Source organism: Ambystoma mexicanum, chromosome 8, assembly GCF_040938575.1.
Source record: "Ambystoma mexicanum isolate Mex_15411 chromosome 8, UKY_AmexF1_1, whole genome shotgun sequence".
Lineage (NCBI taxonomy): Eukaryota > Metazoa > Chordata > Amphibia > Caudata > Ambystomatidae > Ambystoma > Ambystoma mexicanum.
The window spans coordinates 1,481,820,367-1,481,840,895 of record NC_090929.1 but is presented as its reverse complement, the minus strand read 5'-3'; the positions used below and the strand labels follow the sequence as shown (position 1 = coordinate 1,481,840,895).

Here is a 20,529-nt window from a genome sequence, read left to right as displayed (position 1 = left end):
TGCAAGAATGAAATGAACCTATCTGAATGGTCTGCGATCTATTCATCAGTAAAATACAAATCCAGCTTAAAACCTGACTTGCAATTCCCAAACAGGCAGACAGGATGCGGAAAAGGACCCCATGATTGACCATATTGAATGTTCTTCCACTTTACCTTACTCTCCTGCAACCCCTCTGTTTTTTTCTCCCTTTTGTCCAACTGAAGTGCTTTGTTTGGTCTTAAGGGTATTTTTTCTTCTTGAACATGTATGCATAACTATCAGAAATGTGTTAACAAAGGATTACCGTGAATTGAACGAATTCAAAATGTTGGAGGGAGAAGAAAACGAAAGTCATTTGAATGAAAATGACTTTAGTTTTCACACCCCTGAACATTTCTGACAACCCACTGCCCCCCACCCGCTTACGTTCCTCTTGGTGGCACACCTGCGTGTGTGCCGGCATCTCCTGCTTCCCTCTTTTTTTTTCATTGTCATTGAATAGGGAGCGGGGGACACCCGCGCAATCCCCGATGGCATTATAGTGAACAAGGGTGCGGGAGACACACCCACAGTCCCTGCAGCCCTTGTTTACTATAATGACACCGAATGGGGGATTTATTCGAAATGTCCAGCTGTAGTAATTTTCATACAGCTGATTTTTTAATAAATCTCCCATTCGTTTTTTTTTTAATTCGATTTAATCTCACGATACCGTTAACAAACCTTACCACCACACACATGTTGCACTAATGCCTGTTCTGGAGAAAAGGACTGAAGGAAACGTTAACCTATGAAGAAGAGAAACAGATGCACTTACAGAAAAATATCATACACAGAGTTAGTCTATGGAATAAGACTTCAGGCGGCACATCTTGTCTAAGAGGATTAGTTCTTTAAAGGGGGAATATGTTCAACAAGAGGTTGACCCAACCATTCATCTTAACGATGCTGATACAGCGATGACCATACCAGTGAGAAATAGTGTTATGGCACTTAAATATGGAAAACAACGATTATTATTCTTACTGATGGAAGTTTGGGCCTTGGTCTGCATCTGCACAAGGAGTGATTTTTAGCTTTAATATTATGAACACGTAAGTCCACTTTTCTTTCTTCACTTTTCCTATATTTACTTCAGTCCTGGTCGACTACAAACCAATTGCTACAACCCCATTCTTGGGGAAATCCTTGAGAAAATGACCACCCAACAGCTGCTTTGCTGTAGTGAATGTAATGCTCTTTATGAAGTATAAACTGCTGCACTTCTTGGAAAAAGGCACCTGTGCACGCCTCATCCTCCTTGACCTTTTGGCTACACTTGGGACTGTGAACCACACCATGCTTCTCAGCTGCCTAAGGTCTTCACTCAGGATTAGCAACCAGCATGGAGGAACCAGCCAATCAGGTGCCCAAAAATGCGGGCTGAAACCTACAATCTGAGCCCATGTTCCAAGCCGCCCGACGGCCGGGTCCCCTGGCCATCTTCCCCCCACCCTCTGTCCCCTCATTTATTTTTTCCTATTTTCAACTCCCATCCGCAACCCCACTTACCTGCTTGTTGCGGCGGCGCAGGCTGCCACCCCAGTTTGCCAGCTTCTCCGGCAGTTATGGGGGAAGAGTGGCTCTGTATGGAGCCCCACCTTCCCTTTCCATGGCGGCCATTTTAGCACAGTATTTTCAGTCATTGAACGGGAAGTGTGAGGTGGCCCGTTCAATGACTGAAAATACTTTTTTTAGCACCCTGGGTTACCGCTTTGATAACCCAGGGTAATGGCGTTAAGCTCCCGTTCCAAGGGCTTGAACAGGGGTAATGGCCAGGCGCCCTCGTTAACGACCCTCACTTCGCTCAGGCCGTTAACTTGGGCTGCCGGGCAATTACCCCTGTTCCAGCCCTTGCAACAGAGGCTTAATCCCACATCAAGAGCCGGGTCCTGAATTGTATTACTTCACTCCTTCAAGACAAAAAACTGAAAGTGAGATCTGGCTTTTTCTTTAAGCCTTCCTTTCTGAACTTTGGCATACCCCAGTCCTATGGGACTGAAATGGGAATGGGGATTTACATTTACCGGCGCCTGACTTCCTGTAACACCGTATTTGTAATCCCCAGGTGTTTCTGGCAAGCCAGGCGTCGGTAAAATTTGCAAGTCCACCGGCAACCTGCTAGTTTTACCAGCACGGATACCGCCAGACTTGTAATGAGGCCCTATGAGTCTAGCACCAGTGACTGAATGGTAGACAACACAATATGTCTCAAAACTTCAAAAACGGAAATCATCTATTTCAGCCAATCCATCGCCCCCACACTGCCTTTCACCTGGCTTGCTACTATTGGTGCTACTACATCTCTTTTCCCTGCTGCAAAAAGTCTGGGTTTCCCCTTCACTTGCCTTCTCTCTTTTTCCCTTCGATTCCAGGAGGTTGCCAAGAAATGTTCCATCTCCACATGTTGAGGTGTATCATTTTATAAGTAAAAGGTAAGAAAAATAAAATTTTACTTTTCCAACCTAACCTTTTCATACTTTCCTCACCCTCTGCGCCTTTTCCGTCTCCTTAATCATACACTCTCTCCCCCTTCTCCTGACCCATTCATCTCTTCTTCCCTCTCCCCTTCCAACTTTGCTAACCTCTTAATTTCTTAATTTCTTCTTAATTTCTACGGTTGAGCTTCTACATTCTTCCTCTCTGTCTGCTAATTCTATATATCCCTTTGTCCACCATCTCCTTCATCTTCTCTTTCCTCGTTCTCCTCTATTTCTGAATCTAATACTTCTTCCTATCTTTCTTTTGTCGAGCTCATCCTACCGCTTCACCTGTGTATCCTATCCCATCCCCTCTTATTACTAGGCTCTTCCCTCTCCTGGTGCCTTATCCTACTTCTCTTGTCAACCTTTCCCTCTCCTCTGCCAACTTTCTTACTCACTTTAGGAGTGTGGTGATCCTTCCCCTTCTGAAAAAAAACCTTCCTTGGATATCTCTGCACCTTCAAACTACTGTCCGATCTCTTTCCTTCCATATCTCTTTAAAATCTTGAAACATGTGGTCTATACTCACGTCTTATCTCATCTTCATCACAACCATCTTCTTCCTTAAACCCAATCTGGATTCCAGCCATTCTATTACACCGAAACAGACCTTCTCTCTATCACTAATTCTCTCCTTTCTGCTAGGCACTCTAAACTTTAATCTATTCTCATCCTACTTGATCTTGCAGCGGCTTTTGATACTGCGGACCATTGTACTCTTGTCCATGTCACGTTCTTTGGGATTTTCTGGTACTTCTCTCTCCTAGTTGAATTCTTACCTGACTGACCAGTCCTTCTCTGTTTCTTGGTCAAGCTCCCCTTCTTTTCCTCTTGTACACAGTGTTCCTCAAGGCTCTGTTCTGTGTCCTCAACTGCTCTCATTATATACTTCTCCCCTGTCTTTTATCATTTCTTCAATCGGGATTGCGTCATAATTTCATGAGGATGACTCCCAACTCTATATCTCTTTCTCTTCCTTCTTTCTGAGATATTCTTCATACCACTATTTCTGACTGTCTTTTGTCGATCGATTCCTGGATGCATTTACACTTTCTACATCTAAATGCATCTAAAACAGATATTCTATGTATCCTGCTTCTACCATTCCCCTTCTGACTGCACCTGCCTCTATGAACTTTCCTCCTGCCTCCCTCCCTTTCACAGCATCTGCCCGTAACCTAGGAGTCCTCTTTGATTAATCACTCTCTTTTTCTCCACAAATCTCTAATATTGCATGTTCCTGTCATTTTCATCTCTTTAGCAATCGCAAAGCTCACCCTTTCCTCACTTTTCATGCTTCTAAACTTCTCTTCCTGCTACCCCTCTTTCTCCCTTGCATTCTATCTTTAACTCTGCTATCCGCACTCTTTGTGATATCCCTCCTTGCTCTTGCATTTCCTCTTCTCTTCACTCCATTCATTGGTTATCTTTTGAATTCCTCCTGCAGTTCTGCTTCCTTTGTATCATTTTAAAATGTCTCCATGGTCTGCCCCACACCGCCTATCTCTGCTGTCTGGTCTCTCTGTATGTCCCAGCTATATCTCTTAGATCTGAGTCTCAATTTCTTTTAACTATTCTCACGCACACTGGTGCCATATACGGATTCCGTTCTTTCTATCTTCTTGCCCCCAAACACTGGAATGATTTACCTTTGCACATCTAATTTCTCCTCTTTTGGTTATCCATTGTATTCTACTGCACTTTTTCTACCTCTTATTTTATGTTCAGCACTTTGGCAAAAGCGCCTTATAAATAAAGAAAATACTAATACAAAAAAAAATCCTTTCTTTCTTCAACATGTTACACAACATCAAGGTCACAAGGGCTTTAGTTCTCTCTCACAATGAGTGTTGCAACATCCTCTCCTTAGGTCTTCCAAAAAGCTGCACACACCAATTGCAAGTAATCCAGAACTACGCTTCCAGGGTGATGCTTGGGCTGTAGTCTAGAGATAATATCATGCCAGAACTCAAATCCCTGCACTGTTTACTGGTAAAGCTGCAGATATCTTTAAAACATCAATCTCTGTACCTACTGGGGAGGTGGTCCTGGCAACATTAGTCAGAAAATCACCAAGTAGTGCCCTACCCGGCCTTCAAGACAAGCCAACATTTTCTCATGTTCTCCAATGTGTGCTAAGTAAAAGAAAATGTTGGTGCCTCCTTATTGAACAGCCCCCCTACGACCTTGAGGGCCCTGGCCAATCATCACCTGTTCAGAAGATGGCTATAGGCACTCTTGTTCAAGCTTGCCTTTAACAATGCCAAAGGAAATTGGCCCATAGGCGCACCTACTGTGTGAAGTCACCAAAACCCTACATCACTCGAACTGACACACTTATATTTATTCTGCACTGTTGCTCTTGGCTTGTTCTGTATTGCCCCCTCACTCTTTCCCTGGCACTCTCCTGTTCCAGAATGCTACACGGCTTCTTAGGACAGACTTTGCTTTACTTAGCCCTTCACCCACTCCCCCCTTCCTATTGGACAGTATGAACTGACTGTGATCGTGGTTGGCACCTTATAAAACAGCAATAAATAAATAATAATGCCTTTGTCAATGGCCATTGTTTTGGTCATAACACAATAAAAAAATAAAAATAATGCCTTATTGACAATACAATGTAATATATACATGAAAATAGTTACCCTAAAATTGTCAAAGGGAAAGAGCATAATGTTCATTAAATGTATATTACCTATCCTCCTTGGCGGCGGTATTGGTAGAGCTGGATGAGTTTGGCCGGGCCTCTGGCTTTCAGGTGAACTATGGCAAGTCGCATGGTCTGGATGTGTCCCTCAGGCCCGAGGAGAATGTGGTTATAGGAGCTCTTGCCCCTATGCAATGGACTTGGGATTCTATCCCGTACCTGGGGGGTTCATATCCCGAGCAAGCCATCAGAGGTGTATCGAACGAACTTTCCCCCTCTGTTTTTGGAACTGATCAGGGATTTGGGTAGGTGGGGGCACCAAGAGATTTCCTGGTTTGGCTGATCCGCAGCCGTCAAAATGAATCTGATCCCAAATTTGCTCTTCCTGAGCTCAGCATTGGCATTGAGAGTCCCGGACTCAGACCTTCGCACACTTCAGGGGAAGATTTTCAGCTTCATTTGGGGGAACCATCATGCTAGAATATCCAGGAGGGTTTTGCTAAAGCCAGCGAGTGTAGGTGTCTTGGGGGTCCCGGATGTGTTTTGCTATAACCATGCAGCCTATCTCTCACACGCTTTCACCTGGGGTGGGCCCACCTCACCACCAAAGTGGAAACTAATTGAACAGGCCCAGTCGGCAGTCGACTATCTCGGTTGCCTTACGTAGAGGGGAGACACCCGGGGCAGGAATGGGGCTTCTCTTTGCTTGTAACAACTAAAAGCACACTCTATTACATGGGAAGGGCTCTCTGAAGATGGGGAGTATCTAGGGGTTTAGGGCCCCTCTCACCTGTATGGAATAACCCGGGCTTCCGGCCAGGATGCGGGGGAGGGGAGGCTTTGGCAAATGCACAGAGGGAGGCATGGTATTTCTACGGCACCTACAAGAGTAAGAGTGTTTCAGATACACGCAGCTGAGGCACCCAGTCTCTCACCCGTACACGAGGAAGGGGGCTGTTAGCTCCCTCGGTGCCCTTGAGCTGACACTACTGGGGGCAAACCTTAAAAGTGATACAAGCTTCTGGATATGGGGGATCCTGTCACGCGCTTGCCATATATGTCCAAATGGGAAGATGATTTGGGGAGCCCCATCAAGGACGAGGTATGGTTGAGAATTTGGGGTCGGATGCTCAAGTCCTCCCGGTGTGTCACAGACAGGGAATGTTCCTATAAGTTTTGCTACAGATGGTATGTCACCCCGGAGTGGCTGCATCACATGGACAGTGTTTACCCTGCTACATGCTGGCGGGGCTGCAAAGCATTGGGCTCCCTCTTCCACATGGTGTGGTCATGTCCCAAGGTGGGCCTTTACTGGAAGGAGGTGTTGGCTACAATAAAGAAGATCAAGGGGTTGACCCTCCCCATGGACACAGGTGTGGTGATTTCGGGGGTACGGGTGGTCGGGCGTTCTCCCTTACTGGACCAATTGCCACTTTAATTGGTCACCTCCTGCTGGCAGCAAAGCTGGTCTTCGCCCGTACCTGGAAGGCGACTGAGGGCCCGGTGGTCCAAATGTGGTGGGTTAGGGCCTCGGACATTCTGCTGGCAGACAAAATCACAGCACTGTGTGAGGGGCAATACCCAGAGTATGTCTCGGTATGGGCCCATTTATTGACTTTGCCGGGAGATACCCTGCAATGGCCGCTAGGCACCCAACGGTGCAACATTTTTCTTCCATGTGATCCCGCCTTGCCCCTGGAAGAAAGGAGGGGGTGGCTGGAATTAGGGGGTAGTTGGGGGGCAGCTAGATTCGAGTGCACCTAACCCATGTCTGCAGAGCATTGATCTCCAGTAAGTCTGAAGATCCGAGGGGTGATTCCCAAAATTGTTCCCACTGTTTCTGTACTCACAAGATGTTAACTTAAATAAAAGTTGATTGAAAAAAATGTTTTATATTACTTCTAGAAAAAGGTTCACATTTCTAAATTACGATTGAAGATTGTTTGGTGGTATGCTGATCTAATAATCAATGATCTAAAAGTGTTGAACCTTAATAAAGTGCAAGAAAAAAAATTACAAAGAAAAAATGTTAAGGAAAATTAGCTTCCAAAACCAAAAAACAGGCCTCTCCTGCTCTTTAAGACACGAGCAAAGTTGTATCAAATACTGATGAGTTGTGCCATCTTCTTACCCATTCAGAACTGATAGCATTCAGTTTAATAAGGGTACATTTGAATTCTATTTAGTGAAAGGCTATTGTTTTTCAGGTCTTTCAAGACTGCTTTGAACAGTCAACATCCCCAAAGACTGTCAAAGAACTCTAGATTACGCTCAACAAAAGACTCAAGAGAATGTACATACCTCCTCCCTGAAACCCCTGAAAACGCCTCTGCCTGTTGTTGTGTAAACGGTCTCCGAATCATATCTCAGTCAAACCTGCATATATGTATTTTATGTTCCGCTGGTCTAACATTACCCGAGTCCAATGTGCGTCACTCATTGTTTTTCAAGGTTAGGGTGCCGCTTCACAATTAAATACATTTCCTTAATATAATTCAACTTTGAAGATCTGTCAAAATCAGTGCTGAAATATTGCTGGTTCGTGATGTAGACAAGCCTTTCTTCCAATTCTTCAAATACTAAACATGTATTTTTCTTACTGGTTTTTAGTAATAACAGTCTTGTTTCTACATTATTGAAGCAACAATGTTATGTGAGGACCATGCAGGCCATCTCCCACCCTGATAGTGTACCACAAAGCCTCTAACTTTCGGTATCCAAACAATATTATCAAATTCGTAAATATATTTGAATCCCAAAATTTCCCTTTCGATAAGTAGCATAATCAAAGAAATTATAACATCATATAAAATGGATGCTCATTGAAGAAATGATGGCAATTTCATAAGTACAGAATATCAACTTACCGATATATTGTAAAAAATTAAGAGAATGGATATGTTTTGTAATATCTTTTTCCGGGTACTGAGCATTTTATGCTTCCCGCCAGATATTAAGGATTGCTTCTGAGAAACATCTGACAGGCTGCTGTAGGAGACCATGTTCTGATGGATATCTTTCTCTACGTCGACAAGTAGTTTTGTGTGCAGATGACTCTCGGTAGCTGAGCAAGACGTGCACCTGCTCTCATAATCAGTTGATACATTGTTCATTGGGTTTTGTATAAGTTCATTGGTCGATCCTGTAGAGATTGAGAACACCCAGTCTGTGCACAGTGTCAGGTGTTTCTTGGCTGGTCCTGAATATAAGGCTTCGGTTATGAAGAAATTTTGCCCAAGAATTTGGATAGTTTTGCAAAGAGAAAAACAAAGGTCAAACAGATGGAGATTGTCATCATTGTGCACGAAAAAGATTGCCACCAAGGAGAAAACTGAGACCATCAGAGGGCCGCAGGATGTCCCCAAGAGAAGGGTTATGTCCAGGCTTCTCACAACACTCTTGGATCTGTCAAGGAACGTCCGTCCATTCTTCATCCTGTACGTAGCGATTCCAATGACACAAGCAACGAACATGGCTGAGAGGAGCACAGAGTTAAATATGTAGTAGGTACGCAATGCCTCTGGAACAGTTTCTGGCGATTTTGCAAGAACACCAAAGGAGATCATGACACCAAAAGTTGCCGAAATAGCAAGGGCTCCTAAAATGAGGCCACCAAAGGCCCCTACGATGTGGAAATTCTCCTTCTTTTGTTTGCCGGGATCTGGAAGTCTAGAAATGTGGCCGGTGTTCTTCCAAATGACATACAGCATGGTGGAGGAGAACAGGCTGAACTCGATGTTGAAAGGGTGCAAATAGTCGGCACCTTCGTAGAATATGTTGCAGAGGTTGGTGATACAAACACAGCTGTTTGAGTGAGAACTGGGCTCTGCAATAAAAAATGAACCATAAGGTGATATTCAGCATGGTGTTTTTTGTTTGTTTTATTCTCAGATTGCCCTTAACTTTTAAGGCAAGTACAGACAATACACAATCTATCTATAGACACCAGTGGGACTGATTCGCAAAGACGAGTAGATACCATAAACATTGCATATACGTGGGTGCTACCTCATACCTGACTCATAGAGTCTACAATTGGAGCATATGTGGAAATGCCCACAGCATCTCAGCAATTCTCCCATGCAAAAGTGATTCACAAAGACTTGCTCCAGGACATCCCACAGATCAGATGCTCCAAGCATCCCCAGATTGACTCCAGCTTCAGACTTTGTGAATCAGGTACAGGGGAGCAGTCGCAATCCTGAGATATTCGTGAGGTTCCTGCTTTACTCCAGTGCAAATCTTTGTAAATTAGCACCATGTTTTCAAAGTCATTTTCTTCTTTTGCTAATTACCAATTACTAATTAACCATATGAAACCAATCAGTAAGTGATTGACAGAGCTGCTTACACGTTGGGAATTTCACCTAATAGGATCCCCGTTCATTGTTACTGGTAGGTGCTCAAATATCACACTTCCCTGGTCATTGTCAAATGCAGTACTCTGTATTGCACACTTTCATGAGGAAATCCTGGATTCATTATTCAATTTCCCTAAATGAATCTTCTAAGTTGCTACTGAATCCCTGCACTGATGCTGATCAGTCTGGCAATTTTATGTATCACCAGGTCTGCTGTGGCAGTATAAATATGTTACCTACCATGGGAAAGAATATACCTTCCGAGGTATTCCAGAGGAATAAAATCCATTGACAGCGTTGATTTTCACCTTGAACACCTGCAGAATTGTACCTCCCCCAGAGAGGTGGAGTTAAACATTTTTAAATCGTCCCTGAAGTTTTTTGAAGTGGTTTTACTGTATAGTAGAGAGTCACAATTGCTTCCCTTTAATACAGTGGACATTTCTTTTGAAATGTGACAAACCCTCTCGCCGTCGTTTCTATGCAATGCATACAAGTGTCAGAATGGACCTTTTGTGTATTTAAAGAACATGCACTGTAGTGGTATGAACAACAACTGTGCAGTCCTTATGTTATATAAAGTAAAAAGCAGCAAGTGGTATTTCTTGAATGATACCGGTCATATTCCAACAACTGAACTTCTGTTATGACTGGTGCAATGGTAAAGCTGTAATTGTGTGCATTTTCGGCGATCACACAGACGGTGGTAATTGCCACCATTAATATTTCTGCATAAGTGTCCAAGCAAAGTATGATCAGACCTTATATGCAGAACAATTTCACTGGAATCAATGTTGGGCTAAATTCTTTTCTGATTCAAATGGGAAGACCAATGCGCCCATCTTGCTCCTCCAACTGAACACTGCAATGACCCATTGATGCTACAGAGAGTTAATTCCTCCCTTTTTCAATGAGGTCTCATGATGCTATATTGAAGTTCAGCAGTTTTTCCCACCATTCTTGGCTGTTATTTCTGGATTTTGTAATGAATGTAATTGTTTTTTTGCTGCTCTTTCTCTAATGTGTTCATTGCAAGGATCACAGAGACATGCTACAAATAAGTAAACTATTGCATATTCTCAGAAAGGCGTCTATTTGCTTCCCCAGTAGCTTCATTTCCTTGCCTATTTTGTGTACAGTTATTTTCAGTGTGCAGTTGCAGCTGCTCAGACTAACCGAACACGCACATCGATTCTGCATCTAAGGCTCAGGGGTGGACTGGCTTATTGGACGTTCTGCCACCAGCAGAATGAAAATGATGTTGTGAATGGCCTTGGGCTAGTTTTATGAGCCAGCATGGTGCCTGTTTGCATGTCATTAATATCCATAGGTAAGGTTTTGACTTAATAAGAAGTCAGTCACTCACGTTGCCTGTTGCCTGCTCTGACACATGGATGGATTCATCATGTCGCGCTTACATTCATCAAAGAAAGTAACACTTAATTCCTAAGTGTTCACTTTGCTTTGATGAATGCAACACAAAATCATGAGGCTGTGCTATTGGGTGGCCCAGGCAGGCACAACCAGCCATCCGCCAGCATGACGCCACCAGCCAGAAGACAGCATTCCTTGGGCCACACTCTCTCTGTGTCTTATCATATCATTAAGAACAAATGGTGGGGGGTGGGTGGGTCATGAGCTGCCTGAGGCTGAGCTTGTGCCTTGATGCACATGTTCACTTTTGCAGGCCTGCCAGGGGCTGGGGGAGGGGCTGCCATGGGGCTGCTGCCGCATGTCTGGTTCCTGAGCCTCGAGGGTCCTGGACCTGCGTGTGACTGGCTGTTACTCCAGTCAGTAGCCAATCATGCAGCATGACACATCGTCAATGCCATTAGTGTACTGGTGGTGTGACCAACACACCACAGCACATGCTGGGGACTCAGATTTAGAGGAAGCTGGAAGAAGTGTTGAGGGAGCACTGTGAGTGTGAGCAGGCTTAGGCACCAGGCACAGACAAGGACGAGGCAATTCTAACTGCCTGGCCCAGCCCAAGGAGACGGTCTGTGAACACAGAATGTGTGCGTGTGGGCCAGCGTGCCAAGCCAGTAAGCAAAGTAAGTAATTAAGCATTGAAGGGGCTGATGGGTCCACAGTGGGTGGGATGGGAGTCAGAATGCCGAAAGTGAAGTGTGTTTGTACTGTGGTTGGTGATCTGCCTCCAGCCTGAGTCAGTGAGAGAGGAGGGAGGAATGTGAAAGGGGAAGATAGGGAAGGCTATGAGGGATGGTGCACCGACTTGTGTAATTCCTCACTCTGAACCAGCCACCAGAAATATTGTGTGAGCGACTAGGAAGGAAATCAATGCAGGGACATGGCATGTTATCAGTAGAGATGTTCACCATGAAACAGTTCGCTGCTACGCACTTGCACTGCCAAGTGAATCAGTACCTTCAGATTTAGTTAATTAAGTGATGCGGAAAGAACAACGAGTATGGCAGAAAGTGGGGCACAACTCAAAGTTTGCGAACAAGGGCTTGCCATTTGTTCAGGGCTTGTGTGCATCATGGAAAGGCAGCTGTGACTGATGCAATTTCCTGGAAGTGTTTGACGATTCAGGGAGAGTGCGGCTTGACGCTTGAGGTGGTCTGATAAGAGCATGCTTTGTTGTTACTGTTAGAGAGGAATCACAGTTTCCCAAGCCTGTGCAGTTTAAAACCCAACACAACCAATTATGCCTCCCAGTGTGCTGATCAGGCACAGTCGGTCTGGCCATAGAGAAGGCAAGGGCCCACTTTGTAGGTTTGGAGGCCCTGTGTTTCTTCAGCTGTTTCGTCATTGCTCCGATTGTCACACACTGCAGCGCATTTAGGGACAGCTACTAGTAGCCTATCCAGAAGTTTGATACGTGGGCAGACAGAAGAAATCTCCAGGGGCCAAATACATGTATGATGCTGCCCTTTAAACGACCATTTGTCAAACAAGGATGAGTGTACATTTTCTGCAAGGAGGTCTGACTACCCTATGAACAGAGTCGGACTCTGAAATCCCACCCGGTCACCCTTTTCCCACTTCACTGAGATGCCAGGGTTCCAGGCCTTCTGTTTCAGCCTTGTAATCCGACATTACATTCCAAGACTACTTCCGCCAGAATGCATTAGATTTTGAAATGACTGCCCACAAGCGGATTCATGAAGGTCACTGTGACACAGAGCCATTTTGTTGGCACAGTTTCAAACCGAATTAATTTGTTAAAAAAAGATGTAGATTGAAATAGTAAATAATAACACATCGCAAAAAACATCCCTAGCGGCAGCATGCTGCAAAAGGCAGATTTTCAGAATTTTACGACTGACATTTTCTGCTGGATGATGCAGGTAGGACTTTAAGATTTTTCCCACCTTTAATGCAGCCAAAAGAAATTGCCATGGCACCTCATAGCACTATTACTTTAGGTTTTACACCCGCATTCTTAGCTGGATCCATGTTGGTAGGTTCATCAACAGGTGAGCATCAACTACTTTAATATTTAACTAAGCACGCATTACTGTATAATTTCCGCAAGGACGTCAAAACACCCAATACTCCATGAGGCGGGCCAGCTGGCTTTGAAACCCATGCCAATAAGCAATGGGCTTAATTCACCTGCTCCCAGGGGCAAGGTACAGTTGGCAAAAGGCCCCAATTAATGGAAAATATGCATGTCTTAATCCCAAAAGTGTTCCTGTTCTTTCAAAAATGTTAGACCTTACTTCTACCATAAACCTTCAATTCAACTTGCAAGCATCAAGAAACTGCATCCATTGATAGTGACGTGCAGCATGTGATTATGATCACCTTTATCCAGTCTTGCCTCTTTACCCTCCAGCGCTTTGTATGCAGGGACTTGAGAAAACAGGCCATGCAAAAGAGAGTTGAAAAACAAGCCATGGCAGTGTTTTTCACATTTTTTACAGACTTTCTGGTACTTTTGTTGTGCATCTTATCTATGCCATCTACCAGAGCTGGTGACTGTCTGTCAGCAGTTAGTGGTTTAGCCCATTTCAGCTAACATGCCACATTCCTGCATGGCATGCCACTGTGCTGGGGAAGAATGGTGCGGCAATCCACAAGTGTGGGTCAAGCACAGCAGTGTACCTCCAAGGGTAAGTGCACGTGGTGTCATCCTCCACGCCTGGCAACACTGTTTTTTCATAAACCGAACAATAAATAATACTTTTTATAGGTCTGTGTGGGAGTGCTGGGTTTACAACACGTTAGCATTTACTCTCGTAAAATCCTCCTCATTATATGTATGTATGCTATAAACACATGCTCCCAACCCTTTCAACGAACATGGAGTCTTCTCAATGTTTCCACCTCGCCCCCACTCCCCCACAAGCAATCACTTTTTTGCTCTTAGCACCTCGAAGTGGGATGGTTCTCCCTGTGGCGCATCAGGAAACACAACAAGATTTTAAAAAAACTATAGAGAATATACTGACACACCTGCTGGCATATTTACTGAACTTTCCTGCAGCACCCTTGGTAGTATATAGAATACACAGCTGGCATATTTGTCTGAACACTCTGACCCAGCGTTACACTGGATGGAGATACAATTGTCTAACTTGCAATTCCCTCTTGTGCATTCTTATATATCCATAGGAGCTAGCAAAGAATGTATTGCAATTAATCTCTTTAGGTTGCCCTAATGTATCCAGTGACTCGCACGATAATCTGTGTGACGGGTCTGCTCAGCTGCCACAATTACAATGTTTTAGAGGGTCAAGGACTGCAGATTTATTTGCAAACTGAGGGAACAATAAACCTATTTAACTAGAACCCCCACAATCGCAAGAAGATAAGTGCTCAATGAAGAGACAGGCGAGATGTAAAATCGGTATCAAGCAATAATATCCCTATATATATATGGTTGCCGTAAATAATGTTGCCAGGAAAAGGTGTGGCAACATTATATAGGTGACAATATATATAGGGTCAGGGGCAACAGGGGTTTCATCCCCATGAAAAATAAAAAAGGGTTTGGGAGTTGCGGGGGTGACCCCCCCATATGTTCCATGCAATAATGTCCCCAAATGCAGAGATTGTTTTGCATGGCGATATTTTTGAGGGGACATTATTACATGGAACCGTAAAATCTTATATATGTGTTGAGAGATCTTGGGTGCCACATGTAAAGCACTCGCTGAAAAGAAAGCAAATGTACAGATGTACAGATATGTGTACAACATAGCAGGTGGCGTGGCATCTGTGAAAACACCCTGTGCCGATATTGCTGACTATATGTAAATATTTTGCAGCTACAAAGGATCAATGTCAGTTTGCATTTTTTCTTTTTGTAAATCTTACAATCCTTTTGGTTAAAGTATCCCCATTTCTCTTTGGCAGACGGATAAAGCAACAAATGCTCTCAGTGAAAATTCAAAAGGGTGGCAATGAGCATACTAGTTTGGATGTCCCCATGAACCGAATAGTGAAATAGCTGCCTCGTAGAAAGAGATTTGCTTATTAACAGAACGTCAGCAGCTCCCTACCAATTGCTGAATTATCGAGGTGGTTTGGGTGCTGTAGTCAGAGCAAGGTGTGTATAATGTCTGGATCAGGGAGGTTTTAAGACAATCAAGGAGACTTGGCGTTCAGGAGTATTTGAGTTGTCTGCTTTACACACAGAGTGAAGTTTGGCATGTCTTTCATAATTCAGTACAGGACTGAAGACTGATGACTGAAAGGTTTCCAGTGAATCAAAAAACACTGTCAAAGCTCTAGCCAACTCTCCAGACTATCCTTTTTAGCTTTGACTATTAGGTGGCGCTAAGGCACGACCTATACGCCAAAACTATTACATTCGAGAACAAGTAGGGAGAAATGGCATTTGAGGAGGAACACAAAGCTTGTAGGTGTTGTTTGGGTATTTACCCAGTAGCCAACCATTGACTGCCCATGGCCATGATAATCCTTATGACTAATCCCACCCACTTGCTGCCCCTGCCCACCCAAAACAAATCCTTCTGGGATCACATTGAACTGGCTTTATCAAGTCTTACAATCAAAGGTTATGCTCCAAGTGCCTGCCAGTTTTTTTCAATGCAGTATTCTGAGAGTTAATGGGCCTCATTACGGGTCTGGCGGTAACCATGCGGAACTACCGACCGGTTTCCGTTAGACCCGTATATATTTACTGGCGCCTGACTTGCCGATTATAACCCTGGGGGTCAGGAAAGTCAGGCACCATTAAATTGTAATTCCCAATTCCCATAGTACTCTATGAGACTGAGGAACACGGAAGCCCCGGCCCCGTTGTTAACAGTGCCAGGGCTTCCGTGACACCCTGCTTAAAGTTGCTTCTGTGCCCGGTAGGGTCAGACCTGCCGGGCACGGCTGCTCCGGCAGGCAGACCTGTAATATGCCAGTCCGGAAACAATGGTGCCGGTAAGCTACCAGCATCCTTTTTTCCAGACTGGCATAGTTGTAATGAGGCCCAATGACTTGATTGGAGTTGTAAATGTGCTACTGTAATAAGAAATGTCTCAACCAGGTCTCCCTTCAGCCACTCGATTTATAAGCAGTGAAGAGGGAAAATGGGACGATCCCTTCCCCCGATTCCCGTCCAGACCATGGCCTATGACGTCACGACCTAAGCACCCACCGCGGGATGAGTTCAGCCCTCTGACTGCTGGCCCGGATGTCAAGATCCACCGTGGCCATGCTCTGCACACCCAGGCCAGCTGCGCGTCATCCAAAGCACATGGTGGGACCTCATGGTGGAGCTGAGATCGACCGTATGTACCAATTCGATTAGACGTCACCCACCAATATCGCCATCTATAGAGATGACATGACGAGATGGCCAATGGCCAATGGACAAGAACACACGTGCCACCAAGCACCTGGATCAGACACACAGCAGCCCACATGAAGAACATACTCAGTGCTATGAAGTAGAGGACCACTCACAGACATGCATCGTTGTTATTTTCACATAGGCTAACTACTGCACAGCAGAAATGCAAGATGCCAGAAGAGCTCGTGTATATGCTTGCAGACGCTTCTCTGCTACTAAAACCATGAAGATGTCACCCTGTAGATGGACTAATGTATAAGGACCCAAGTCGCCCCTCGCGACCCCAGTGTTATGGACTTTATGCCGCCACCCATAGACTAGGCAAAGGTAGGCCGCAGACCAGAGTCCCCAGGCCCGGAGCAGCTCAGACAGAGCTGCAAGGTGCTGATCATGCAGAACAAACCCTAATGGGAGCCCCACAGCCAAGGCCACGAAGTTGCAATCTACACGCCGCGCTCCCAGCGCCAAGGTAACACCTGCCACTGCTAAACACTCCTCGGAGCACAAATACAAATCAAATCCCCATAATTCTGCTTCAGCCACGGTCTCTCAACACGTGACCAGGCCGACCTGATACGATGCCAAGCTCCAAGGACCAGAGAAGCTCTGGGGTCTCACGTCTGGGACCAAGACTGCAACAACGAAGTTACAAGTTGGTCACCGGCAGCGATGGGAAAGGGACACTCAACAGCCAGTAGTTTGACCTGTCCATTGTCCGCCACTGACACATAGGGCCTCATTACGACCCTGGCGCTAAGTGGTTAACAGTGCCATAAAAAGCTGCAGCGCCGTTAACCACTTAGCGCCTTACTACGAGGTCCCTTTGCGGGACCTGACCTGAATGGCTGGTCTGGACCAGTTGTTAAAGTAGGGACCCGTAAAGGGACCTCGCAGGCAATTACGGTACCGTAATTGCCGCCTTCCCCATTCCCATTGAGCCCTATGGGGCAAAAATGGGAATGGGGAAGGGCAATGGGGAAATGGGGAAATACTGCCCCGCCAACCTTGGAATGGGGCGGTATTTCCCCATTTCACCATGGCGGTCTCGTTACAACACCGGCACCAACCAATAGCTAATAGCGCCATGGTTTAGCGCCAGTGTTGTAATGAGGGCCATAGTCATACATTGTTGCCAACACCAGGTACATCGCGAGATGGGAACAGCGATGGTCCCAGGCTTGGTGGCTCGCGGATGAACCAATCAGAATACGAGGGGCTAACCACTGATGACACTATAATTCAACCAATCACTTACTTTCCCCATGTAACTATTTTCATGTAGCAATTCTTAGGGACGACCCAAGCGTACCACTGACCCCTTCTCTACCAATAGCATTTCCTTCTATACGGGTCTATACGGACCCTACCACTTGGGGAGCCAACCCGAGATAGCGTTAGGTTTAGGGGCTAGTTTTCCCAGGTGACGCACGTAGTTGCATCATCCGGTTAGAAAAAGGTCATGCGAGCCCTGTGGGATGTATTGACGCACTCCTATATTTTATGGGGCATCACTCTGGTGCAAGAAACAGCAAAAATCACGGCAAAACTCTTGTGTGTGCCAAAAACCTCCAAAACTGCATGATTAAACGCACAAAAAGATGGATGCGCAACCTGCCACCCATGGTGCATATGTGGTGGGATAGAGCACACACTGCAGAAAATGTGCCAGTGGGCTCCATGACCAGCAAACATTGTCCAGAGAGAGAAGCAGCGCTTTGCAAATGAAACTCTGAAATGTGCCTATAAATGACCTATGCTTTGTGGCTAAAAACAAAAAAATGCCTATACACAACACTTCTCAACATTCAAAATCTTGCTTGCTGCTAAAATTCATGTAATCTAATGAAGCATGGCGAATATACAAAGAAATAAAGTGTAAAGAGCAAAACATTCCCTTAAACAAGCTGGATTGTCTGTAAACTGACAGCTCCTGTCAAAATCTTTGTGCAGTACACTGGGCTACCTGTGAATGACAGCTGTCAGATGAGCTTCTGATGAAACTTCAAAGTATCTAAACTAAAATTCTGCCGGATTAGCAAACATAAAAGGATTGTTGCTAAAAGGAATACAGATCTCAGGTGTGTTTTTGATCCCACAGATGTAAAGCTAAGAAAGTAATGTATTTATGTTTGATGCAACAAGTTTGGTTTCTGTTGGACATTAAGAAAATTAAGAATAAATTAGCCTGGCTGAGCTGCACGAAGTGGAAAAACAGGTTTCTCCCAAGGGGAGGGAAATCATCTCAGCAGAAACTCACTGATAGATCATAATTGTGGGTTAGACCCGACTTTTGTCTACAGAAAGAGAATGAACAATGGCAGATCTTCCAGCCCAGGAAACGGATATGTCAAAGGGTCATAAACTGCTCCTGGAAGGAATTCCCCAAAGGAGCGGGCTACTCCTGGACTCCAGGGAGAGACAAAGGGGCGGACCATTTGCTGTTAAGAATGAACAATGAACACATTTTAGAGACTCATAACTTGTTATTCAAAGTGGTGAAAAATATAAAAAAGTTTTTAGTCACATTTTTGGCTGCACGTTTCAAGAGGCGGTAGAACTGTGTAACATATTCTGGACAGGAATGGCAATTTGTGGTTTTATATGAACTGTGTTCATGTTAGAATTGTGAAAATTTACACACATAGCCCTATGTTAAACACACACATTTGTGGAAATTTGCAGACAATTTGGAAAATGTGTTACTTTTAATTCAGAACTATAGTATTGATAGAACTATCCTTACGCTGAACTTTCTCTCATCTGTGTTACTAAACCCTAACTTCTTATTGATTTGATTAAGAAATGTAATCCCCAAACCAAACGGAAACTAGAGTATCACACATGAATGGTTATGAGCAGCCATGAATGACTGATTCCTGGTGGCATTCTCCTTTTTGTAGTCGTTAACATAGTATAAGAAAACCTATCTGTCAGTTTTAAACCCGAATTTCTGTTTTCCATTCTCGCGCCTATTTTGCAAAAACATCTCTTACTAAAACCTCTAAAAGTTTGCCGTGATTTGACATTCTGAAAATTCTTTACACGTGTGAATTAGATTTAATTTATTTCCTACTTTGACTTTGAGATTTCAAATGTTTTCTTTTGACTAAATCATTGCTTGTGATTGCTTGTATCTGTTCAAAGTGGCTCCCATAGAAATGTATCATAATTTAAGCATTTTTGACCACATTTGGTGTTTTTGCTCAGTCAGTTTCAAAGACAATTTCAAAGCCGTGCTGACAGTTGAAAAGTAATTTCGTTTTTCTCTTGTATTTGAAGGGGGAAGGTGGGAGTGATATTCTGTTTGATTTGTGTTATTCCTGAATACCTGCTCTCTCCTCACATCTATTTAATTGCCTATTGGTTGGTTGAAGGGTGTTTCAGGGGGAACCTCTAACCATAGTGCTATCTGTTCCAAACCAACACAAAAGTATTCTTTTCTGTGCTGCATTTGTTTTTGTGCTCATTACTTGATTCCTAGTGCATTAAATATATTATTCAGTGTTCTGTCACCCCATTGGGGATTGTTGTTACCTATTAAAATATATTGTGATTTAAATTCTAGATCCATAAATAAATATTTACCTTTGCAAACTAGCCTGATTCCTGGTTCAGTGTGACTGGGGGGGTCTCAGGAGAAGGGTGTGATATGAGGGGTATATCGTTCAGAATATTGAACTTATAGATAAAAATAAATAAGCGTTTCATTTGCGCACTACATGCTGGGCGAGACTTGGGATTGTGCAAGATTGAAATCACTTACAGCCCATCACTGCTGAGATGTTCCTTGGGTACCTATGCTCCGAGAATCTGTCCCTGTCTGTTTTGTGCAATAAACAGCAGTAACTCTTTGCTCTTGTATGTGCCTCATACTCCTTTGGGACGTGGGAGGAGTTGGGGTCTCCCCAACCCTGGAGGTCCTCGGACGGCCCTGCCGACCCCCAGTAAATCACCCCTACAGCACTATGCATATACTTCACTGAAGTCCTGTTAAAAACAAGCATTGGAAAAGTAAAGTATGAGGCATTTGCCAGGCAATGCTATTATATGCCCAGATACTTACAACATTTTGCAGCTGTCACTATTTATGGCCACTTACAACTACGGTAGTGCCTTGCAAATGCATTTCCCATGCGTAATAACAAAAGCCCAAACTGTTGGCTGCATGCCTATACGCAGAAATGGAAATTCCTATATGGTTGTGGTGGTGTGTGGCATTACTGCCTTTAAGTA

The 20,529-nt window shown here is 44.3% G+C and overlaps 1 protein-coding gene across 1 annotated transcript in view; it reads right to left on the bottom strand.

The window, feature by feature from the left end:
* LOC138473127 (proton channel OTOP2-like) overlaps positions 1 to 20,529 on the bottom strand; it is a 211,043-nt gene that overhangs the window by 95,613 nt on the left and 94,901 nt on the right. The window contains exon 6 of the mRNA XM_069611655.1: positions 8,022 to 8,980. Coding sequence (XP_069467756.1) covers positions 8,022 to 8,980 — 959 coding nt within the window. The remainder of the gene's footprint in view (positions 1 to 8,021; positions 8,981 to 20,529) is intronic.